Here is a 23,341-nt window from a genome sequence, read left to right as displayed (position 1 = left end):
TGATGCCTGCCACAACGATTAGTAGTCACGTGACCGTAACCCACATGCTTCAGTAACCTCTCGAAGCAATTGATGCAACCTGCATTCTAAACATATCCACACCGTCAACATGAAACCACATTGCTAGTTCTCTCTTTCTTTTAGGTCCAGGCAATAAAGTGGCATAGCTGGTTCGTCGCGACAGCATGGATGCGGAATAAGGCCAGGCTCTACCTACTCTGGCATGCAACGAATGGGGAAGAAAATCGCCAGCGAGACTCGCATCGCACCACAGCACATCACGGGACGACCAAGATCCTTGTGGTCCATAGAGGACTGGAAAAGCGATGGCATCACCAAGCAACGACCCCTCTGTCCCACGGGGACTGAAACGGAAGCATGACGGCAATGCGCCACGGTTAACGCCGTCGCAACGCCTGGCAGCTGCGCGCCGGGCGGGAATCGAGACGAGTGTCGATCCCACGGAGCTTGGGATTGACGACCTCACCAAGAAGACAGTCGCGGAGCCGGTCGCTTCCAGCGACGCAGACAATGATGGCAAAGAGAATGCCACATCGCCCATGAAGAAGAAGGCTCGCCAGGACGAGGGGTGCTACGAACGACTGTACGCTTCCGAGCTGGATTTCGAGGCTCTGGGGAAAGAAGATGGAGACTTCGGTGCCCTGTAAGTTGTTGCGGTTGTTTTCAGACCGATATTCCTTCAGGACCATCCCGACTGACGCATCGTGGCAAAACAGTTTGACAGCAGGGAGACATCTGGACTTTACTGACCCAGCGGCAATGATGCAGCTGACCAAAACGCTACTGAAGCGGGATTTCGACTTGCAGGTCGAACTGCCAGACGATCGACTGTGTCCTCCAGTAGGTTTCTCACAAGTGGCTTCAAGGTTGTTCGCCTTACTGACTGACTGCCTGTAGGTTCCCAATAGGCACAACTACATCTTGTGGCTGAAGAGTCTTCTTGACACCACTTCTTCTACGTATGCAGATGCGTACGAGCCAGAAAGAGAGGTCATGGGCTTGGATGTCGGGACCGGGGCCAGCGCCGTCTACCCACTGCTCGGCTGCGCGCAACGGCCCTCATGGTCGTTCATCGCCACCGACATCGACGCCAAGTCGCTATCATGCGCGCGGCGCAACGTCGCTCTCAACGGCCTCGAGTCCCGGATCCGCGTCCTCGCGCGCGACGACAGCAGCGCGTCGCTGATCCCCGACCTGGACGAGCTAGACACGCCACAGCTCGACTTCGTCATGACGAACCCGCCCTTCTACGAGTCCGAGGCCGAGCTGCGCGACCTCGCAGCGCAGAAGGCGCTGCCGCCCGCCAGCGCCTGTACGGGCGCGCCCCACGAGATGGTGTGCGAGGGCGGCGAGGTGGGCTTCATCCAGCGGCTGCTCGACGAGTCCCTGGTCCTCCGCGAGCGAGTGCAGTGGTACACGGCCATGGTAGGGAAGCAGTCGAGCCTAGGCATCGTCGTGGACCGGCTCCGGTGCCAGGGGGTCGACAACTACGCCGTCGCGCAGTTTGTTCAGGGCCACAAGACGCGCCGGTGGGCTGTGGGCTGGAGTCTTGGGGCGCGACGGCCCGCGGTTAGGGCGTGTCGCGGCGGCGGTCTCGTGGGGGGTCTGACGGATGGGAATGGAAAGAGCCTGCTTCCCCAGGTGACGGAGATGACGGTCGCCTCCAGGACAGTCCGGACGCCCACCGCGGCCAGCCAGCTCGAGAATACGTTCTGGACGCAGCTCGAGGATGTTACTGACGGACTGGACCTGGTCGCGTGGAGTCTCGACGAAGAACGGCTCCGGGGCGTCGGGTTCACGGATGGGAACGTGTGGGGACGGGCTTACCGGCGGCAGAAGAGAAGGGCTGCGGCGCCTATGGAGAATGGCGAAGAAGGCAAAGGCGACGACGGCGGAAAGAAGGAGGAAGAGGGGCAGGAAAAGGAGAAAGGGAAAAGCGGCGATGCTATCGGCGATAGAACCAAGAGCAAGAAGGAACCGGCGGAATGTCCCTTTGGTTTCTCCATCTCGATTCAGACAAGGGGCAAGCAGAATACCGAGGGAGCCACGGTGCAGGAGGTGGCGGCCGTGGTCCGGTGGCTGCAGGGAAGCGACGTTGGGTTGTTCGAGAGTTTCTGCGGGATGCTCCGGAACGGGTTTGTGGCGGTTACTACTGGTTGAACGGGGGCATATGAATACCAAAGTCGGGGGTCCGGCTGTACTTGAACAATGACGATTGATAGTCTAGGGAGGCTGATAGCAAGTGATCACTTGTTCTTAACGACTGCGACTTATGGGAATATTACCTTTTGTCTGTCGTTGTCCGCGGACGACGTATAATTGTAAAATATATCATCTTTTCTCCGAAATCCGTTCAAGATACAAATTCTCCGAAATCACCATAGAGAACTGCTATATAGTCTAGCAATATCACGCTTGATGTCAATTCTTCTCTCACTTGATACTACTCAACTAATATATACTTTTATCTCGCAACGATATCTTGATCTATAGCAGGCACGTCTTCCCTACAACAGGCACGTCTTAACTACAAAACCCCGAATGAAGTCACGAGTCACTTTCACAATGGACTTTCGCAGAAACATGTTACAACCCAGCAACCCTCAATGGGAACGCCAAAGTGAAGTACCTGCCACTCCACAACGCAAAGAAGTGAAACTTTCTCCTTGGGGTGTGATGAATAGCATTATATCAGGAAATGCTCCTCTCCCACCCGTACCACTTTCCCCTTGGGGTGAGATGCATTGGAGGGCCATGATATCTGCACATGCTTCTCTCCCATCAGTACCCGCCACTCCACAACGCAAAGAAGTAACACTTTCTCCTTGGGGTGAGATGAATCGCATTACATCAGGAAATGCTTCTCTCCCATCAGCACCTGCCACTCCTTGGGGTGTGATGCATCGCATTATACCAGGAAATGCTTCTCTCCCATCATCACAAACATATCGGCCCACCGAGAGCGTCACCTCTTTACGGACAAGTGCGGATTCCATATCATCCATGCGCACCCCCCTTTCATCACCGGCGGGATCTCCAGGTTCCCAGGCCGTGTTGTCAGACAAACAGCAAGAACAAGAGCTGCGGCGACTCTGCCGCATCCTCCGCCGGGAGGGCTACGAGGAGCATGTGGAGAGGCTGCTGGAGGAGGAGAGGCGGGCCGACAGGGCATTGAGGACGTTGAGACTGGCCCTCCTAGCGCCTTCGAAGGAGCAGTTGCTGGCGTATGAACGAAGCAACGACTTGAAGGTGCAGGAGCGGAGGGAGATGCTCCTGGGACTATGGTCCGACGAACGATCCGAGCGGGCACTGGGGATGCTGAGGGGAGCTCTTTTTGGTCCCGTTTAGACGCGAAACATTAGCTTGGATCTGTGGCGGCCTGGAAGGGGAGAGAGTTTTGACGGATGTGGCTGATTAGCCAGCTGATGCTTCAAAAGACGTGGTTGGCTGCAACCTGTTAGCCAGCAGTCTTGCGTGCCTATTATATGCGGTGAACAGTTTACTATATAGCATATGTATGTCTGTTTTCTTTTGCTATCTATCGGCCTGGATAAATGGTTTACTTATACTATCTACATCCCTACTATTGTCGTATTCTTGATTCTCTTATATGTGTTGTCTATGCAAAATTTCGAGCTTACACTGGGCCAGCTTCTATGCCGACCACGGCGGGATTTCCCGCTCTCGGGTGGTGAGTGGTCGAGACCCGGGCCTGCATCCCTGATGCACTAATGACAGGATAACAGCCGAGCTCGGGGCTTTTTATATTCGTAACCGACCAATGGCGGGTCGTATATGCGTTGCAGCCACCAAGAAGCTTTCTGGGCGCTCGCAAATGACGAATAAGGATAGTTTCAATTACATGACTTGGAGCGGGGAGGATCGAAGGCAAATCGTCCAATCTATGCATGTATCTTCGTGATATCATTGTGGTGTCATTTGCTGATGCAGCAGTACGTCCGTATTGACGGCGGTTGCTGCTTACGTTAGTTTTGCTTAGGTACGAAAAACCCCGAGTGAGAAAGGAAGCGACGGCCCACAAATAATTAAAGGGCGGCGACTTCTACTTGTTAGGCGACTCGGGAGCCACCGAGTCCTTCCCCGCATTTGCCCCTACTGCCTACCAGGCCCTGCAGGCGTCAGGAGAAGAAGACCAACCAGCTCGCCAGTCCAATTGCACCACTGCCTCCTGCTTGTCTCGGCTCTACGGCCATTTCCTCTTCTCGCTCACCCTCCGTCCCTTGATCGACATCCGCCGATCCGACACTCGGGGCCGTGACGCTGTCTGTCAACAACTAGCTACCATTGGAACCTCGCATCATCCTTGAGAAATCCCCGACAAATCACCAAACAACCCCCGAATCCCAATGGCGCCGACACACATCGCCGTCTCCGCCCCGGGCAAGGTGCTCCTGGCCGGCGGCTACCTGGTGCTCGACAGGGACTACAGCTCCCTGGTCTTCGGCCTGAGCGCCCGCATCAGCGTCGTCGCCCGCGAGATCAGCACCAGCGCCGGCGTCCAGCTCCAGGAGATTGTCGTCACCAGCCCGCAATTCCAGGACAGCCAATGGCGCTACGGCTACCACCTGACGCCCGACGGCGGCGGCCTCAAGGTCACCCAGCTCCATGTGTAAGTATTGCCTTGTTCTTTTGTTCATATTCCTTGCTCTCTCAATCTCCCTCTCTCTCACTTGATGATGACTTCTCTTCTTCATTCACCCTTTGCAAGTCTTCTTCATGTCCGATTGCTGCCTTGACTGCTTGCTACCCCGCCTCGTGTTTGTTTCCCATCTCGCCATAATCCCGTCATTGTCACTCACTGCCTAATCCCAACCCCAACATTGGGCCTCAATTGTTCCGTGTCGCAACATGCATCGTGGTTACACCTGCTCAATTGATCGATGCCTCTTTCGCATGCTTATCGTCGGTATTCAGCGGCTCTTCCATAAACCCCAACCCATTTGTTGAGACCACCCTCACCTATGCTCTCACCTACATTGCCTCGGTGTCGCCGTCGCGGCACCGCTCCGCCTTCAGCCTGGATCCCGTCCACCTCACCGTCCTGGCCGACAATGACTACTACTCGCAGCCGCACACCATCCCCAACACCGAGAAGAACCCCACCCGCTTCTCCAAGTTCCCCACGCCCCTCAGCAAGGCCAACAAGACCGGCCTGGGCTCTTCGGCCGCCCTCGTCACCTCTCTGACGGCCTCCCTGCTGACCCACTACCTGCCCGCCGAGCTGTTCGATATTGGCAGCCAGGAGGGCAAGCGCATCCTGCACAACCTCGCCCAGGCCGCCCATTGTGCCGCCCAGGGCAAGGTGGGCTCCGGTTTCGACGTTGCTGCCGCCGTTTACGGCAGCTGCCGCTACCGGCGCTTCAGCCCCTCCATCCTGAACAGTCTGCCCCAGCCCGGCACTTCTGGGTTTGCGCCCGCCGTCGTCGACCTCGTTACCAACCAGAAGACCTGGGACACCGAGGTCGCCAAGGACGGCGTCAGTGTGCCCCCCGGTCTGGCCATCCGCATGTGCGACGTCGACTGCGGCTCCCAGACCGTCGGCATGGTGAAGCAAGTGCTGGCATGGAAGGCCGCGAAGCCCGAGGTGTCCAAGCAGCTCTGGGATAACCTGCAGGCCAAGAACGAGGCGCTCGGCAAGGTCCTGGCCGAGGACCGCAAGGATGACATCAAGCCCGCCGTCGACGCCATCCGCGAGCTGATTCGCGCCATGGGCACCGAGAGCGGCGTCCCCATTGAGCCCGAGACCCAGACCGCGCTGCTCGACGCCCTGGTTACCGAGGTCGACGGCGTCTACAACGGCGTGGTGCCCGGTGCCGGCGGCTTCGACGCCCTCGCCCTGCTGATGCGGGACGACGCCGAGACCGAAAGCCGGGTCAAGGAGTTCGTCAAGGGCTGGGGCAAGGAGCACGGCGGCATGGTCCGCCTGCTCGACGTCAAGGGCGAGATGGAGGGAGTGCGGAAGGAAGGGCTCGACCAGTACGGCGGCTGGCTGAGCTGAGCTACTCGAGACAAAATGGCAAAAAGCCAAGAAGGGGGGAACTGAAATATATGTGGCAAAAGTAGATGGGACAACGGAGATTGTATTCGAAGCAAATTTACGAGATACACCACATATGAATATAGATCGACTTGTTTTGCACACAATAGCAATCGGAACATCTGATGAATCAAATCTATCCCCCAAGCAAGAAATTGTTAGTTTGGACCGTCTCCGTTAGTGACCCTGATGAGCTTGAAGGAGTAGCCGCTATCGATTGAAAGCCCCAATTGGTATTCAATCGTGGATAGCCCCAGAGGTTTCTTGATTGGGCGGTCCAATATTCAGAACATTTTTGTGCAACAATGAGTTATGATTGGTGGATAGGTTCGTAGCTTGTCCCCTTTTCTTCCCTACCCGACATTGAGGAAGTTCCTCCGCAGTTAGCTTGGGTTTGACGGTCCATTGCTCTGCGATTTATACCGACCGTACATGAGCTACGATACGGAAATAGCCAAGTAGGATTCGACGTGATCCTGGGAATGGGGAGGAACTGCATTACAAGGCACATGGCATACTTTGTCGAAGGCGGCGCCCGTTGGGCCGGAGTTTACGTCTTCTCCTGTATCATGACTCAGCTTCAATTGGGGCTGGCATAACAGTTGTGACCCAAGGATGTTGTTGCGAGATTCAGGTCTGTGGGGATAGTGGTTTAACATGTTCCATCTTTCCTACCTGCTCATGTGTTAGCTCTCTAGAGAAGAAATGTTTAATAGTCAGGGGTATCGACCTCGTGATGCAACTTCCTGTTGACAGCATGTTAACATACAGTACCAATGCTGAAGTGACATGCTGTAGTGCGTGAAGAAGCCAGAGTTAGTGAAACATAGAAGGGGAGCCGCTCCATCACACCAGGCAGTATGGTTGTAACAGACTGTTTATTTGACTTTCGCCGTTCAATACACTATGGTCCCATGCTCAGAGAGGCTATTGCCATGATCAACTATTAGAGTCTTCCCAAATACTGTTGAGTGACTGTTGGGCTCAAGAACTATCGTGGCCACCTAGCTACTACCTAGCTTACACGCTCTGCTAACCGTAACAGAACATCACCCTACATGTACCGCTCCAATTCCTCCTGCTTCAGAGCACCCAAGACCATCTTGCGGATGGCTCCCACTCCATCGGCAAGCAAAGGCTCGACGCGTTCATCGAGGAGCCGGCAGACCGCCCGTACCTTGCGAACGTCTAGATCGGTTTTCTGGCGGTTCACGAGGAGGATGCTGCCCGTCGTCAACTCCAAACGCCCCTGCGGGATATGGCCCTGGGGGATCTGGCGCATCAGCATCTTGGCGTTCGGGTTTCTCCCGCCCGCGGTCTGCGCCCTTCCCTCTCGACGCCAGCGGACCTGTTCGTAGTGGTAGGCAGCCCAAGACTCGCCGAAGCGCTCCGAGATCTCCAGCGGGTCGTTGCCCTCAAAGGTGAACACCGGGTGTGCCTCGGGGACATCGACTTGGACGAATTCGCGACCTCCAAAAGGATCGCGGTCCGATTGCCAGTCGCTGAGGCAGTTGACGCGCACGCCTTTCACTTTTCTGACGTCTCCGTATTGGCCGTTAGCGCCGCTCATGGGGTCGACCATGCTCCCGACTGCCTCGAGAGAGTAGGCCAGGTAGTCGATGGCGTCGCGGTACGCCGTCAGATTCATATCAGCCATCTTGGCTGCGTCGAAGTCGTTACCGGCCTTGAGATACGCGACAATGGGACCCTTCCATAATTTTTTTCCCAGGCCGTCCAAACAGAGGCAGCTGTGTCCCACGTGCAATGTGTCGTTGACCTGAACGGCGTCGTTGCCATCGTACTCGGTCAGGTACCGGAGCCTGAGGGAGTCGGGGAGCTTGGGCCGGCCACGCAGGATGTTGCCCCGGACGACCTGCATGCCGCGACCAAGGTAGTGGTCGGAAGCTGGGACCTGGAGCAGTTGGTCCAGCTCTGGCTCGAAATAGCCCGCGGTTGTGGTCTCCTTGGTGTCAAGCCAGCATAGTTGCGGCACGCTGGCGGGGCTAACCATGGGGAAGTAGATGACTAGGTAGTGAGACGGCGACGGGCGGGCGGTGTAGCACTCCCAGAAGCTGCTGCATAGGCGCTTGTGAGTCCGCCAGTCGGTGTGTTGGCATTCGGGTGAACAGTAGGGGGCAGAGCGGCACCGGGTGCAATGCTCGGCAGGGGCGCTACCGCAGATGGTACATTGCAGTCGACCCTCCATATTGAATAAAAAGGCTTGGGTATGTGGCGTGTATGTGTCGGGGAGAGAAGTTTGGTCGGAGGTGGGAAGTTTTTGGAAGGCGCAGCCCGCTTGAAGAAAGTGAAGAAAGTGAGGAAAATGAGACAAACGCATCGACGCGTCTTCCTTGAAGATTGATTGCAGCCAAGGTAAATAAATACCAAACGACAGTCACGTGGATTCCACGGGAAGCTGCATACATGGAGGGCTTCGAGTCGACCAGGATGATGTTTGTATATGTAGTAACGGGAAACTCGACGGCCGCTAGAGGGTAAACACAATGATCGCCTTGTTGTTAGACACTAGTTTGCGTTAACATATAGGAAGATTGGTTTGGTCACATTGGTCTATCAGCTCTGCCACAAGTGCACTCGACCCCAATTGCTATCACACACAATACTAGTTGAAAACATCATGTAACCATCCATGTACAACCAGGCGGCTACGGTGTAACCTAGGCAGGGATCGATAAAATTGGCAGAGGGCACTTTTACTTGCTCAGTCACCTCAAGACAGCAACTGCCAACCCAAAATCACTTGAGCCTCATGTAATCTGATGAGCTAACTGCAGCACTAGAGGCTATGAATACAATGGAATGCCACCCACAACATCTTGAATGACGTTAAAGAGCAGAGTAGGTCCAGCAGCTCCCCCCTGTCAGGTAAGTCGTTGACGGTGCACCATTCTTGGCCGTGCATGCTGCAAGTCAGGACGATGGGCACAGGCCAACGTGCTGGCTTGCGAGCCTGGCCCAGAAGCAGGCTGGTGAAAATGGGTTAGCTGGGAGACCAAGTATGGAGCACTGGGCCCCCTGACACACGCGAGCTAGAGAGAGTAAGTTACGATACTTAGATTGTCAAATCCAAAGAGCCATCTGTCTGGTGAGGACACTGTCTGTTGCGAACTGCCTACTTGTGTGGCCGTTCCAATTGACGACTTGCTTGTTCCTCAATGACTGAGCGGTCTTTCCCATCATGATAACACGCTGGTACGACTCTCGAGCCTTGCAAGCAACAGGCTGCTGAATGCTGGGTGAGGCAAATGGTGCAAGTCATGGAACAGTGGCCATCACTCGGTGGGTTGGTTGGTGTTGCGTTTTCATCTTACCCTCTTTAAAGAAGAAACATTACCACCATCACTGGATGGTCATCAGAAAAGCAGGAAGGAACCTTGTTCCAGCACAAAATAAACACAACAGAGCAAGAAAAATACCATTAAAAAACCCCCCCAAAACTCAATTCATGCTTTCATGGCCTCGCGGCCGAACGACTTGTTCAAATATTGAAGGAGAAAAAAGTAACAACTGGAAACGCCGGGCCAACAAAGAAGAACAACAAACGACTTAAGCTCCCCGGGTGGGGGCCGGAGGAGGGGACCGGGACCGGGATTCGGGGCGCGGCAGGAGTCGGCCAATCGGGAGGGTCACCTTGAGGTGGGTGATCACCTCCGCCTCGGGTGGCCTGGTGAGGAGAATTGTAGTTAGCAAGGTATGTTCTGAATTTATATGCCCACAAGATAGGGGCGGCAATATTAGAACGGGGGAAATGAACAGGCAATACTTACGAGCCCGAGGCAGGAAGGGTCCGGTGGACCACGACCTCGCTCTCGATGGTGGTGGTTCCTTCGGCGGCCTTGCCCAGCAGGTCGGTCTTGGGACCGCTGGCGGAAGCGGACTGCGTAAGGAGAGGTTAGACTTGAGCGCGTTCGGCCTTGATCGTGGTTCAATATTCACTTGAACCGTCTAAGAGTTGCAGTAGAAAATCAAGAGATTACTCACGATGTTGGTGGTGCCAGCCGCACCCGCAACCCCAAATACTTCGAGAGGGATGCCCGGTTGGGCAGGGCCCTCGTCCTCCTCCTCCTTCTTCTCCTTCTTCTTCTGCTTGCCGAAGCAAGCGATGATGGCGTCAATGGCCCCCTTGAATGGGGGGGCCCAGATCGTGATGGGGAAGGCCATCTTGTGTGTGTGTGTGTGTGTGTGTGTGTGTGGGAGGGAGAAAGGGGGGGAGAGTGTGTGTATGTATGTGTGTGTGTGTGTGGTTGCAACTCAGGTTGTGTAGGGCACTCTGTTTTGCTGCCTTTGCGCCTGATATGGGTTGAAACGATTGCAATTGAATCAATCGATAGTTATTTACAGATCTTGATGGCTGATGCCCCAGTGCTGAAGTTACTAGGCGGTATAACACACCCCCATTCCTTCGAGCGAAAACACGCTATTTCCAAATGACTTCCAGCTTAGCCGCGCTCCAGCATTGATCCTTCCAACGCATTTATTTTCAATGGATGGTATCGTAGTCGCCTCCTAAATCCACTGGGTAACGCGTTTGCGAGAGCTGATGGTATCCTTAAAGACGAGGGGCAACCGGTTGGTGCACTAGTCATTTGGGGTAGTCCTTCAGGTGGAAGCTCTTGAGCTGCACGAATTGGTCAAATCCAAATCTGCTTAAGGTAACTCCCTTGCCCGAGTTCTTCAATCCTGTCCAAGCCAGATCCTGTTTAACGTGTCAGCGGCTGATCATTTGCAATCATCAACCAGGATATTGGGGGTTTGTTTCCTTGACTTACTGGACTCGGGAAGTCGGCGCGGTTGACAAACACGGTTCCGGCCTCGACTTGCTCAGCTACCTCGTAGCCCTTCGCGGTATCCTTTGTCCATATGCTGGCGGTCAATCCGAACTCGCTGTCGTTCATGAGCTTTACGGCCTCTTCGTCCGACTTCACCTTCATTACCGCGATCACAGGGCCAAAGGTCTCTTCGGTCATGACTCGCATGCTGTGATCAACACCAGTAAGCAGTGTGGGCTTGACGAAGTTGCCCTTGGGCGGCAGTTCCTTGAACGTGGCATTATCCGGGGTCTCGTCCTTGGCGCCCTTCTCGAGAGCGTCTTTGACATGAGCGGCAATGGCCTCCTTCGACTGCTTCGAGACGACTGGGCCGATCTGTGTCTCGGAGTCCAGGGGATCTCCGACCTTGTACCCCTCAAGAACCTTTTGGGTAGCCTTGATGAAGTCATCGTAGACTTTCTCGTCGACATACACTCGTTCAATGGAACAGCAACTCTGGCCAGAGTTGAAGATGGCACCATCGACAATCTCATCGGCAGCCCAGGCCAAGTCGACATCCCCGCGGACATAAGCGGGATCCTTGCCACCGAGTTCCAAACCGACGTTGATAAGACGATCTGAAGCTGCCTTCTGCACTGCCAGACCGCCGGGGACGGAGCCAGTGAAGCAGATGTGAGCGATGCTGGGGTTTCTGACGATGGCCTCAATCATCGTCGGTGAGCCGCAGTGGAAGTACTGCAAGACACCAGAAGGGAGACCGGCTTCAGTGAAGGCCTTGGTGACCTGCTCGGCGATGGTGGGGGTTTGTGGGGAAGGCTTCAGGATGACAGTGTTGCCAGACAGCAGGGCCGGGACCAACGAGTTCACCAGGGTAAGGTATGGGTACTGGTGCTACGGTTAGCGTACGGCAGAAACTGATGGAGCCAGTGGGCGAGGTTGCTTACATTCCATGGGAAGAGGATGAGGACGGGCCCCACGGGCGTCTTGCGGATGAAGCGTTTGAAGCCCTGCTCGGCCTCTCCTTCGGTATCCTTCAGGACATCCTCGCTGATCTTGACTAGGTAGTCGCCACGCTTGATGGCCGTGGTGACCTCGACGCCGGTGTACTTGATGGGCCTTCCCATCTGTACGGTGATTTCCTGTGCCAACTCATCCTTCTTGTCGGCAAGCAGCTTCAAGGCTTTCTTGACGATGATCTGACGATCTGTGAGCTTGGTCTTCCGCCACGACTCAAATGCCTTGGCAGAAACCTGGGGCAACTCCTGGATGTCGGAATCACTGAGACCATTGCGAGTGATGATGGGCTCGTTGGTGGTGGGCGAGATGGTGGTGATGACCTCGACCGACATGGTGGCGACTGTGCAATGGATGAGCTATCTCAGAAAACAGAAGATGAGAGGCAATGAATGGGATGTACTGGGTTTACGTTGTGATGTGGGTTGCTTGTCCAATCGGTCTTGGTTCTCAGACAAGAAGACTTGGAGAGATGAGTGAGCGAGCTGGTTGTTGTGGATGGTCAAAGGACAAACAAAGCAAGGTATCGGAGTGATATCGGACAACCTAGCACTGGATGTTATCTATCAGTGGCCCGGTTCATGATTCAAGCAACATCAACCCCGCGGTCATTGGAGGCTGGAGGGGCAATGACATAGCCCGTACGCTAACAGCTCACGCGTCCGATAACGATAATGACTAAGAAGCACGCTAACAGGGCCACTTGTCGCGATATCGATATCGATAATGCGCTCCGATAAGCTCCAGCGCTCCAAGGGATGGGCGATCCACTAAATTTCTACAGACGGTCTCCACTACAACCTTTTTTCTCAGTCCAGTCGACTCGATTCTCGGTTTGGTTGATATCCAATTTCAGCCTTTATCTATTCAGAGAGTCTGTTCAATTCTGGTCTGATACTCATTCGCCTATTCTATTCCTGTCTGAGGCAGTCGATCAAAGAGACTCAGCCAAGATGGCCCCTCAAAAGAGGAACGCGTTCCTTGACGCTGATGAGAGCGACGAAGACATTGGTGGATACGAATCTGAAGAGGAGCTGCAAAAGGGAGGAAGCCGCAGCGCAAAACGGAGGAAGGTGGACAACTCTGAAATCTCAGATGATGACGAAGACGACATTGCCAGCCAGGATGGGGACGAGCAAGCTGTGAAGGGCAAGGGCAAATCCAAGGCAGTCAAGACTCAGCAGGCCAAGAAAGCGGCATCTGGCTCGGACGATGAAGAGATGGAGGAGCTCGGCAGTGATGAGGACGATTATGACGACGACAGCCTGGCCGGCGAACTGCCGGGTCTTTCGAAACCCTTGACCAAGAAGAACTTGGTAGCTACGGAAAAGGCCATCAAGAAGTCCGGCGTGGTCTACCTGTCGCGCATCCCGCCCTTTATGAAGCCGCAGAAGCTGCGCTCGCTGCTAGAGCCCTACGGAAAGATCAACCGCATCTTCCTGTCCCCCGAGGACCCCCTGGCGCATTCGCGCCGAGTGCGCAACGGCGGCAACAAGAAGCGCTCCTTCACCGACGGCTGGGTCGAGTTCATCAACAAGAAGGATGCCAAGGCCGCCGTGGACCTGCTCAACGCCCGGACGATTGGCGGCAAGAAGGGCACCTACTACCGCGACGACATCTGGAACCTGCTCTACCTCAAGGGCTTCAAGTGGCACAACCTGACGGAGCAGATCTCCGCCGAGGCCGCCGAGCGCGCCAGCAGGATGCGCGCCGAGATCAGCCGCACCAACAAGGAGAACAAGGAGTTCGTCCGCAACGTCGAGAACGCCAAGATCCAGGACACCAAGCAGACCAAGGCGGCTGCCAAGACGAAGAAGGAAACGGCCGACAAGAAGGACACAGCTGGCCCGGCGCCAGAGGCCAAGGTTCGGCGCACGTTCGAGCAGTCGTCCATGGCCAAGAAGAGGGAGGACAAGCTGCCCGAGAAGACGCAACGAGTGATGAGCATGTTGCTTTAATAACATAGATTGATTGATACCCCCCTAAATTACAACTGCCTGAACGCTACATCCAGAATCCATGCGAAACGCCGCCAACAGATGCCCGCTTATCCAATCCACTACTCATCGACGGGAACGGCTGCAATCTTCTGGGCCATGGCCGTCACATCCGCTGCCGAGACGTATTCCTGGGGCCTAGTCCATCCTTGGTCGTATGGTAACCTCTCTTCTTCTACGATCAAGTTGGTCAGTGTGTGTGGCATGATGTTGGGCAAAGCTATCCACCTACCAAACATGCTTCGAATCCAGTCCGTCCTCGCGTTTCCCTCGGTCTTGTCACCAAACGCGATCAAGTACAGGCCGCTCTCTGCGTAACTCGTCGACAGTCCGCTCCCTGTGAGGTTAAAATCGGGATCGGTCCTTTTCGCAGTCGCGACGCGATCGGCGCGGGCTTCGGCGGCCGTCTCGATGCTCACGACGCCCTTACCGCCAAAGTGGCTGGCCGTCTGGGCCCACACTTTGGGGTCAAAGTGCAGCGAATCGCCGGTGGAGGCTTCGGCCCGCGACAATGAGGCGTCGTGCTCGAACGGCTTCTGGTCCAGGTCGACGAGGTCGAAAGTGGTGCCGTTGTGGCTGTTCGGGGACACCTGCATAGCGCCCCGGATCTGGCCGACGAAGGGCTCGGGGTCAAAGTTCAGGGCGTCCTGCAGCACGGAGGTGGCCTGCTGGTAGTTGATGTTGCGGCCGTCGCGGGGAAGGAAGCCATGGTTGGCCAGCGAGTTCAGCATGGGACACGGCCCCCTGCCTAGGTAGTTGGTGAAGAATTGTGTCAGTAGAGCTCATTGAGGACCATATGAAAAGATGCTATTAGGGCGAAAACCTACTGTCTCCAGCTTTGGCTGCTTGCCATTCGTGACCCATTGGCTCCTGGCTGCTCTCGCACCAGGGGAGCACGGCCAACAAACCGCAAAGAGTGTGAAGTTGCATGGCGATGATTTGGAAACGAACTGCAGAGCCAGGCAAGATGTTTACAGGAATATGACAAGGCAGGTAGTAGCAGCAAACGTCCAATCTACGAGAACCTAACGAGAGGCGGAAACACCTCCATTATGAAGTCGGTCGCCCGCCCGCATCCCTACGGCTCGGCGATTGGTAATGGTTCTTAAGTCATTTGGTGCTTTCATTTCCCTCCTTCCCCATATGTTCGCGCCACCTACCTACATGTACCTACCTGTAGCTCCCGTCATGGACCCCTGGCCGGCCTTCCGCAAAGTCGACAAATTTTCGCGATTAAGAAGAGGACAGGATCGTCGCCAATCAAGCAAGCATACTCCAGATCACGACGCTAATCTCAGGACTACCTGGACCCGGGGCGCCGGCAAAGGCACCAGCCGCGATTTAGTCGGGTGGGGGCTTTCGCAGTCCGCTGAGCATTTTCGGCGATTAGCAGGATTGCAGGCCAGTGTGTGTTCTACGATTCATCACATCCCGCAAGATGCTTGCGACAGAATGTAAATATGTAATTCGACATTAGGTATAAAAATGAAAGCCCACTTCCAGACAGAAGAGGAAGCAGAAGAAGAAAATCAGAAATCTCCGAACGGAAGATCTCACGGGATGTCACTGCGTCGCAGCTTCTGTGACCCAAGCATCCGGATCGGAAATGTGACAGTTAGTGGGGCGTGCAGAGCGAGTTGAATTGAGATCAGCGGCAAAGAGGCACGCCAATACCGAGTTTGCAGAACCACCGTAGGAAACAAGATTGTCCACACTGCCAGCTGCGGACTTATCCGCTCCGCATGCGGACCAAGATGCATTCGAACCAATCGCACCGTCCGTCACATACCTTAGATGCAGAATCAGATCTCGTGGAGAAGGCATCTCGCGCTTGCATTTGACGATGGTGCATGCATGGACTGTCAATCAACCCGCCAACTGTGACGGTGCAACGCAAGTCGCTGGACCGATCACGAACTCAATACCTACTGCAAGCTTCAACATGCGCAAGGTCTGATATCGTCATAAGTCCATTGTGTTCTTGTTCTTGACAGTTCGGGTGAAGTTTTCGCCCTCGCTCGTAACAGACGGGCAAAAAAAGCAAGAACATACAACACCGAGGATTCCCAGATGGTCACCGACCCTAGTACTAACACAGCTTTCTAAGCTACTAACACGGCTTTCTAAGCTCTTGTTTAGACGGGAGCGAGCGCCGACTTGATGCAAGTATCCCAGCAAAGCACCTCCACGATCTGCTTTCCTTCCCTTTTCACCTGCCACCTGCCATTCATATAGCACACCTGTCCACCTGGTTTCAATAAACCGAATGTCCGGAGGCTTCTTCAGGGCCTAATTACATCCGGTGTTGACGGGTTTGGGGCGACCTCGCCAGCCAAGAGATAGCAAGCATGGCGACTACATTGAACGCGGCACCAGTCCCACACACCCAGAAGCCGTATTGAAGACTACGCGATGTGTCTAGCAGCGTGACTGGTGCCCGTACTCCCTCAAACGTCTGGCCTCCTCCCCGCCACCTGTCACAACTCTGCTTCAGTCAACAAATCTCACAGGTGTCGTTCCATCGCGCATCCTAGCTCAATGGTTGTAGGGCAATTCAAGACAGTGCCCGCAATCTCACAAATGGCATGTCGGGTGATCGGAAGATCTTCTCTGAAGCTTTCAACGTCTTCAAGTCGGCCGGTAACTCAAGAAACTCAAAGTTCAAAACCAGCAACGCGACAATAAGACGGAACTCCATAACGGCAAGCTTTCGTCCTGGACGATTCAAAGCAAATGGGTTAGTAACTCCGCGTAGCTATCGATAGACGTAGGGATTCATTCATTGGTGTCTTGCCTACCGGAGCATCCCCTATATCCACCGCCAAAGGCAAGAGAGGGCAAGGCATTCTGATTGAATAATTCTCTTTCCGTATGCGTATCTTTGACTAGCCAGCGCTTAGGCTCGAAGTTGCCTAGATCACGGCCGGCACTGCCATAATATAGCCTGTCGTCCCCGTACTTAGCTCCGGCCGTCTGGCTGCTCGTCGAGCGATCAGATTCCTCCACGGGATAGGGAGCGTGGTTGAAATGGTAGTTCATGAATATCTCGGCACCCTTCGGTATCTTGCAGCCGAGCACCTCTGTGTCTACCAGAGCCTGGCGAAGATTGCCTTTCGCCACGCCCCCAAGACGAAACGTTTCTTCGCAGGCCGCATCGAGGTAAGGTATGTTCTTGCCAATGATGTCTTCCATGGAGGGCACTTTGCTGCTGGGGAATGCGGCCTGGAGAGCGGCCCGGAGTTCGCTTTGTGCAGTTGGGTAGGATTCCATATACCGCACAAACCAAGTAAGGAGGTTCGCGGTAGTATCGTATCCCTGTGTGCCATCAAGTTAGTTTCCAACCAGCTATAAGCTTGGCTTGGAACAGGTACTCACGGCAACCAGTAGGAAGAACATTTCGTCCAGCATACGTTGATCCTTGGTAGGGTCGGCCAAAGGCCGTTGGGCCTTTTTAGCGGCGAGGACCAGCCGCCGAAGGACCTGGTCAGACATGCAGGTGTCCATCTCGTCAGCTTCAAGTTTGCCTAGGTCGAGACGTTGGAACCGATCGACTGCCTTGCGCATCACCAGTGTTATTTCTGCATTGACAGTCCTGCGAAACTGGCGGTGGCGTGGCATGTAGGTCTCCAGTTTCTGGGCCCAGCCGGGAACAGGTGAACTTGCATTCCTTGCAATAACGTCGGCGATATAATCTACCTCCCTTTTCAGGAAGATGCCGCGCGGCGGAGGCAGATTGTTCTCGCTCTTGCCGGCGATCTGGTTCTGTAGCTTGGTGATCTCGTATCTTGTGACGCCCGGCTCCTCCCCGACGACAGCCACCCACATGGCGTCCAGAGTTGCATTTTGGAAGTCTTCGGGTACCTTGAATGGCCGATCCTTGTGTACAGACGACGATGCTTTAAGCCGCCAGAGCTCCAGCAAGTTGAGAGTGGCTTTGTAGATGTTGGGCGCGGCGGCCTTGTGGAGGAATTCGGCGCTTATCACGTCCGCCCACAACCGTTTCTGTGCTTTCAGCTGAGGGGTGGTGTACTGACTGGTTGTCGCATTTGCGAACATGGGTCGAATTGTGTTGATAGACATAGGAGCTTTATCGAACTCCCGGTTGCGACGGACGATAATGTCCTCAATCTCCCTGGGATCTTCCAAAAGAATCAGCGGCTTGCGAAGGGCAGGAAACAGCATCTGAGCGATGGGCTTTCCTAATCTCTGCGTGGTGATCGAGAAGATAGCCGTAGAATATTCGTTGGTAGATTTGATAACGGGAACCAGCTCTGGAAGATCACCGGAAATACGATGCGCGGATTGCTCGTTGTAGGGAATTCCGGGGTATGGCTTCGGGTAGATTCTCTGCCGAACTGCTACAATTAAGGCAGTAGCAGATGCAGCAAGTAGAATGTAGAGCCACATGGTGTCTAATTGACGCACTGTAACAACCTGGACCGAAAGCGTTGTTCGAGAAACACCCAACTGTTCACTGAGATGATTTGAATTGCAGGACTTTGGCAAGAAAGAAGATAAACTTTTTCCCCACGCAATCGACACCCGCCTGTTGTTGGTGCAGGCGTGGAGGCAGTTGACAGCCCGTGGTTGCGTCCAGGTCTAATCGTGTAAAAAGGTGTGAGATGGTGTGATAATCTCGATGGCATGGACTTATGTTCCCCCCTTGCTGTTGCAACCCTCTGGGACAGGGGTGCCACGCCCCTGGGCGGCGTTGGTCGGTTGACACAGCCTACCAATATCATATCCCTTGCAGCATGTCAACACCGCCGCAGTACGGTACGGGGGACTGCTGCCTTGTTTCGAGTAACGGCATGGTATATATAGAAACTTGGGTGACGTAGCGTGAACATTAAGGAGAATTCAGATAGTTTTGTATATGAGTGTTGTCCGACATCTCCTAAGAACATATCCATTTCATGTTGGAATTACTACGGTTCATTCTATCAAGTTGCCTTATTCATTCGTCCTTAACCATGCAAGCCGTGGAACACTTTTTCGGCGCTCCTAACAGCCCCCGGATGTGTGTAGCCCTATGCAGCATACTACTTTGTCTCGCTGGACTCGCTCTGGTAGTGGCCATCTCTCAGAGAGCCAAGAAAAAGATTCAGGCGGTGCGCCTGGCCTCTCAACTTCTTCTTCTCCCGATAACGAGTAAGTCACCGACATCCGCCTCGGCCGGGCGGACTGTCCCAGTTGAAGGGAACCATCATTGATGTCTGTGCAGATCAACCATATTACCATTAGCATCCCCAATCACGTTGGCCAATAAGATCAAGAGCCGATGCGATGACTTCGGAGAGATGGTGGGCTACGTTACATTGCCGACAACCAGCAGCTTAATGAGTTGCATTGGAACATATTAATTATGATGTCACGGGATTGAAACATGTACTTTGTTGTACCCCGAGGGCGTGAGGCAAGAAGAAGTAGTCACAACCGATACCAGGATGCAGGAATCATTCCCGGCCCCAACAAGCCTTGACACAACGGAACTGACTGGCGATCCCTTGACTGACTTGCTACCAAGGCCAAATGCTGTGTCCAGAACCAGCAGCGAACTTCATGTTAGTCGATCTGTGTTTCATTAGCTCCTCGATCTATCTCGCAAAAATGGAATCTCTCATCAGACGAACACTGAATAGCTGGTGCAATGATTCGTTGCAAAAAATATTATGGAATCATGCTTCAACCTCCTGGGTCGTCCTTGCTTAAATTCTGGCATGGTTTAGTTGAAGCCATCACAAGTTCTATCTGAGGCCATGTCTTCGTCACGAGGAGCCCCTGGAGGTGCCGTATTGAAATCCAAGTCACTTCAAGAAGATCTGAAGGTGATGATGAGAATTTTCTGGTTCAAGCCCGGTAAGTACCCAAAGATACACCCGTAAGTATGCGGCCAAGGTCTAACAAATTCATTTAGCGACTCTCTTGCTCTTGGGAAGGGCAGAGAACCGTTTGCTTTTACAGTTTTTAGAAGTACCTTTTACGTCGTCACGCAGGCAAAATATGCCGACTTCTTCACGTGAGCTGGAGATTTGCCTAGTTCGGCACTGCTTTGGCACGCATTGATCCAGATTTCGCCGCTATGCTCTACATCTTCGACGAGCTTGGTTGGCACATTACTTACCAGGTCCCCTCTGTATTCACCCCGAGAAGGACGGAAGCTCAACAGCACCTTCAGATCAGTCCGAAGAAATATTTCCAGACGCCACAAGACGAAAGGGGCAAACAGGCGTAGTCACAACGGCGGCCGAGCACGTTCTTCGTGAGACCGGTATCGATGACGAGAATATTGCCACGCTTTGTCTTACCATATATCTGACGTTGTTACCTCATATCTGGTGAGAGAAGCTATCGTGTAATGAGAGGCAGCAGCTGATGAAGAGTTAAATCTGCAGCTGGAGACCATTCGGCCGCGGCAAGACGGTTCGTACCGGCCGGTTTGTAACTGAGCATATAATCAAGTCGTGCGTCGCCATAATCCTGCGCCGCTTCGACCTGGGTGTCTTGGGTGGTGCGCAAGTTCCTTGTGGCGATGAGTGTACTCCTGGGCTAGGCATCATGGGCTTGAGAGTCGGCGAGGACTTCAAGGTCAAGATCACTGCTCGTGCATCAGATAATCAATTCGAAAAGAATCGCCTTTTGACTAAAGTCGGTATTTCATGGACCAGATACAGCTCAATTAAACTTATCAAATCTAATCTGAATAACATTTTGCTCGTCAAGAGACAGCTGCACGCTGATGTACTCACCATAGTCCTTTCTTGTGTACTGAGTCATTAAATCGGGTGGATCAACTCAACCTTTAGACATGGGGGGTGATCAGGATTGCCAGCCAGGTAAGACTTGTAAACGCAAACGGAAAGTGGAATCCAGAAGGCAGTGGCTGGCCCTCCCCTCATGATAGTTACCATATGTTGCGTACCGGTTTGATGCAAAAGCAAACCATCGTCGGGCTGGTTCCTGGGTGACTCATGGCACGAGAAATCTTCGAGTTGCAAGCGCTGCCAGCGCTGTTAATGCCAATGATGTCTTCGGCGCCGTTGCTGCGAGTCAGCGGTTAGACCTGGCTCGAGTGCTGGCGGTTGGACAGTTTTTACGCCGTCCACTGTGACAGGTTACCAGCGGCGGTTATGAGCAGGATGCCCCACTGGCCGGTGCCACGCATTACAAGCACACAGCAGTATCTGAGAAGAGTACATGATAGTCAGTGACTCGAGTCCAAACTGGTTTTGAAGTTTGATTGAAGAGGGGTGGATAGGGTTGCGGTCAGATTGAATTAGAGTAGTGAACGATTATCAGCATTGTGTGATCAGCCAAAACAGGCCTGAAGTTCGATCATCATCCCGGTTCGTGTAGTCAAGCAGACATGCGTTTGCTTGATTTGGGTGTTGTATGTGTTGCGAAAGGAATATCAGAGTACTAACCAGCTATATCAGGACGGTCATGACTGCCTTCAGAATGACGCCCAATCCCGTACTGCACTTGCAGCAGATGAGATGTCAGAGTGTGCGTCACCCGTCAGCAAGGCATGATGGCCTCGCCACACCTCGAACTCGCTAGCCAAACTTTTGCGATACCGCCATGTCAATTTGAAGCCGGTGCCGGCGACCACTTGCGATGTCGAATGCTGGTGTTGAAAATTGAAGCACGAAGGGTTGGAAAATGTGAGGAAAGATTTGGGCATTGGCATGCGGGGTTTTAATCCAGGTGGTACCCAAAGTTACATTCCTGCGGCGCAGTTGGTTTCGGGCATTTGCAGATGGCTGTGGTTGTGGCCAGGGCGTGAGCCGATCCTCGAGGGGAAAGAAACTTGGCATTACATAATTCCATGGGTCTTTCCTTCCCCTTTCACGACCACACGTAAAACTTTCCCCATCATGTACGGAAGATAGGTGTATGTAAGTAACGCAGTGAGAGAGAGATATGCGTTAATTGATATAGAAACGCAAGTACCCCCAAGGCGCTGAAATATGCAGCCCAGTTCCTTGGCTGTAATTACAGGTGCAGCCATTTTCTCCACCAACGCCACGGCAAGATTGTGCTCATTGGGTTTGTCTTTTACCGGGTCGCTTGCCAGCCAGCCTCGCTCAATGCCTTTGCCCGTTCTCTCTGTATCTCTATGGTACTCTGACTCCTCGGCCGCACAGTTGAGCTGTCGTCGTTGGTTGTGCCATTGGTCGGTAGTCCCAACGACTGGCGCATGATCTGGATCCCCCTATCCTCGTCCTCCTTCAACTTCTCCTCTGCCAGCTCCCGTCGCGACTTCTCCAGGAGAGCCTCCTCCACCTCTTCGTTCACCGCCCGGCTGACCACGTCATACATCTGCCGCAGCCCTCGCGCCAGATCCTCCACCGTGTCCTGTAGGTCGGTAGCTGCTGCTGCTGCTGCTGCTGATATTGATGATGACGATGACGACGACGGTGGTGTGGAATCGGAGGATTGTGAGGATGACGACGAGAGGCGGCCGTGGGGGTGGCCAGACAGATACGAGATCGTACTAAGCGCCGTCTCCATGGAGTCGACGCTCTTGATGAGCTGCCGCGTCTGCAGCGACACGAGACAGGCGTTTTCCGGGGCCAAGTGCAGCCACTCGAGCATGCAGAGCTCCGCCTCGTCCTCGGTCAAGCCTACGGGAGGAAACGAGTAGTACTCGCTGAAAAAGGATGTCCTCTTTTCGTTCTTCTCAATATGTGTCGACACGTCCTCTACGTGTTCCCATTGTGGTGTGTCTTGCGAGGACGCCGAATCAGGGCTCGAAGACCTGGCGGGTTGCGAGAATTGTTGGTTGGAGTCCATTTTGAAGTGGGTTTGGTCCTATTTTCTTTGCGTAGGAAAGGGTTGGTACAGTATGATATTTTTGTTGTCTGGGAATTGCTGGGTGGTTTCAAGGAGGCAATATGGAATATATACAGGAACAGATATATACTTTCGGAGACAGTTTGGTTGCATCGAGGTTTGGGGTATTCTTGGATAGCCCCATATGCTACAATGAAGAACCACGGTTTTCGACCCCCTTGAGACAAAACTTTACTATATAAATTTGATCTGTCCGTTTATTGCAGGCCACTTAGTTGGCGATACCGTCATTTGACTTTGGTCTTCACGCAGCCCTACCTAAATACCAGTCTAGCCCGCTCATTGGTAGTTGAACTACCTCCTTCATGGCAAATTTTCGTCTGCGGACAAAGCAGAAACAGACAGGGCACCGCGGCGCTGGTCTTCTTCCATATGTGTTGGCTTTACCACGGGGTTTGCCTGTTACAAGACTGCACTATCCGGGACAAGCATACACATACCGCGGGCAGTACTATATCAATTGCATTTGAATAATTCTCCAAAGACCGGCAGTAATAACTGGTTGTACTTGCAACAAATCAAGATACTTGGCAATTACAATGCTTTGCAACAAGAGGAATCATCACAGCCACGGCACCGGTCTACGCATAACATGACTTATTCTG

General features: G+C 53.7%; 11 protein-coding genes across 11 annotated transcripts; 5 read left to right on the top strand and 6 right to left on the bottom strand.

The window, feature by feature from the left end:
• Positions 1 to 326: 326 nt before the first annotated feature.
• On the top strand, positions 327 to 2,181 carry PG985_003642 (uncharacterized protein; the record flags this gene model as incomplete). The annotated part of the gene is made up of 3 exons (XM_066823411.1): positions 327 to 664; positions 705 to 861; positions 919 to 2,181. 3 exons carry the CDS (start codon positions 327 to 329, stop codon positions 2,179 to 2,181), a joined length of 1,758 nt encoding a protein of 585 aa, XP_066686571.1.
• An 843-nt stretch (positions 2,182 to 3,024) lies between these two features.
• PG985_003641 (uncharacterized protein) lies at positions 3,025 to 3,369 on the top strand (the record flags this gene model as incomplete). Its single annotated transcript, XM_066823410.1, has 1 exon — positions 3,025 to 3,369. One exon carries the CDS (start codon positions 3,025 to 3,027, stop codon positions 3,367 to 3,369), a length of 345 nt encoding a protein of 114 aa, XP_066686570.1.
• Positions 3,370 to 4,388: 1,019 nt separating this feature from the next.
• PG985_003640 (phosphomevalonate kinase) lies at positions 4,389 to 6,040 on the top strand (the record flags this gene model as incomplete). The annotated part of the gene is made up of 2 exons (XM_066823409.1): positions 4,389 to 4,651; positions 4,957 to 6,040. The coding sequence occupies 2 exons, from the start codon at positions 4,389 to 4,391 to the stop codon at positions 6,038 to 6,040; spliced, it is 1,347 nt and encodes a 448-aa protein (XP_066686569.1).
• Positions 6,041 to 7,133: 1,093 nt separating this feature from the next.
• On the bottom strand, positions 7,134 to 8,285 carry PG985_003639 (uncharacterized protein; the record flags this gene model as incomplete). The annotated part of the gene is made up of 1 exon (XM_066823408.1): positions 7,134 to 8,285. One exon carries the CDS (start codon positions 8,283 to 8,285, stop codon positions 7,134 to 7,136), a length of 1,152 nt encoding a protein of 383 aa, XP_066686568.1.
• A 1,361-nt stretch (positions 8,286 to 9,646) lies between these two features.
• Positions 9,647 to 10,261, bottom strand: PG985_003638 (uncharacterized protein; the record flags this gene model as incomplete). The annotated part of the gene is made up of 3 exons (XM_066823407.1): positions 9,647 to 9,764; positions 9,868 to 9,977; positions 10,082 to 10,261. 3 exons carry the CDS (start codon positions 10,259 to 10,261, stop codon positions 9,647 to 9,649), a joined length of 408 nt encoding a protein of 135 aa, XP_066686567.1.
• A 421-nt stretch (positions 10,262 to 10,682) lies between these two features.
• Positions 10,683 to 12,218, bottom strand: PG985_003637 (uncharacterized protein; the record flags this gene model as incomplete). Its single annotated transcript, XM_066823406.1, has 3 exons — positions 10,683 to 10,796; positions 10,870 to 11,754; positions 11,814 to 12,218. The coding sequence occupies 3 exons, from the start codon at positions 12,216 to 12,218 to the stop codon at positions 10,683 to 10,685; spliced, it is 1,404 nt and encodes a 467-aa protein (XP_066686566.1).
• A 618-nt stretch (positions 12,219 to 12,836) lies between these two features.
• PG985_003636 (uncharacterized protein) lies at positions 12,837 to 13,841 on the top strand (the record flags this gene model as incomplete). Its single annotated transcript, XM_066823405.1, has 1 exon — positions 12,837 to 13,841. The coding sequence occupies one exon, from the start codon at positions 12,837 to 12,839 to the stop codon at positions 13,839 to 13,841; it is 1,005 nt and encodes a 334-aa protein (XP_066686565.1).
• Positions 13,842 to 13,942: 101 nt separating this feature from the next.
• On the bottom strand, positions 13,943 to 14,810 carry PG985_003635 (uncharacterized protein; the record flags this gene model as incomplete). Its single annotated transcript, XM_066823404.1, has 2 exons — positions 13,943 to 14,628; positions 14,708 to 14,810. 2 exons carry the CDS (start codon positions 14,808 to 14,810, stop codon positions 13,943 to 13,945), a joined length of 789 nt encoding a protein of 262 aa, XP_066686564.1.
• A 1,624-nt stretch (positions 14,811 to 16,434) lies between these two features.
• Positions 16,435 to 18,287, bottom strand: PG985_003634 (Cytochrome P450; the record flags this gene model as incomplete). The annotated part of the gene is made up of 3 exons (XM_066823403.1): positions 16,435 to 16,595; positions 16,679 to 17,195; positions 17,256 to 18,287. 3 exons carry the CDS (start codon positions 18,285 to 18,287, stop codon positions 16,435 to 16,437), a joined length of 1,710 nt encoding a protein of 569 aa, XP_066686563.1.
• A 1,040-nt stretch (positions 18,288 to 19,327) lies between these two features.
• On the top strand, positions 19,328 to 21,081 carry PG985_003633 (uncharacterized protein; the record flags this gene model as incomplete). The annotated part of the gene is made up of 6 exons (XM_066823402.1): positions 19,328 to 19,444; positions 19,610 to 19,761; positions 19,852 to 19,899; positions 19,952 to 20,218; positions 20,276 to 20,528; positions 20,995 to 21,081. 6 exons carry the CDS (start codon positions 19,328 to 19,330, stop codon positions 21,079 to 21,081), a joined length of 924 nt encoding a protein of 307 aa, XP_066686562.1.
• Positions 21,082 to 21,938: 857 nt separating this feature from the next.
• PG985_003632 (uncharacterized protein) lies at positions 21,939 to 22,676 on the bottom strand (the record flags this gene model as incomplete). Its single annotated transcript, XM_066823401.1, has 1 exon — positions 21,939 to 22,676. One exon carries the CDS (start codon positions 22,674 to 22,676, stop codon positions 21,939 to 21,941), a length of 738 nt encoding a protein of 245 aa, XP_066686561.1.
• Positions 22,677 to 23,341: the final 665 nt, after the last annotated feature.

Source organism: Apiospora marii, assembly GCF_038362585.1.
Source record: "Apiospora marii strain CBS 49790 chromosome Unknown utg000003l_segment0_segment0, whole genome shotgun sequence".
NCBI classification, from domain to species: domain Eukaryota; kingdom Fungi; phylum Ascomycota; class Sordariomycetes; order Amphisphaeriales; family Apiosporaceae; genus Apiospora; species Apiospora marii.
The sequence above is the reverse complement of the archived record's forward strand: the minus strand, read 5'-3'. Positions and strand labels throughout refer to the sequence as shown.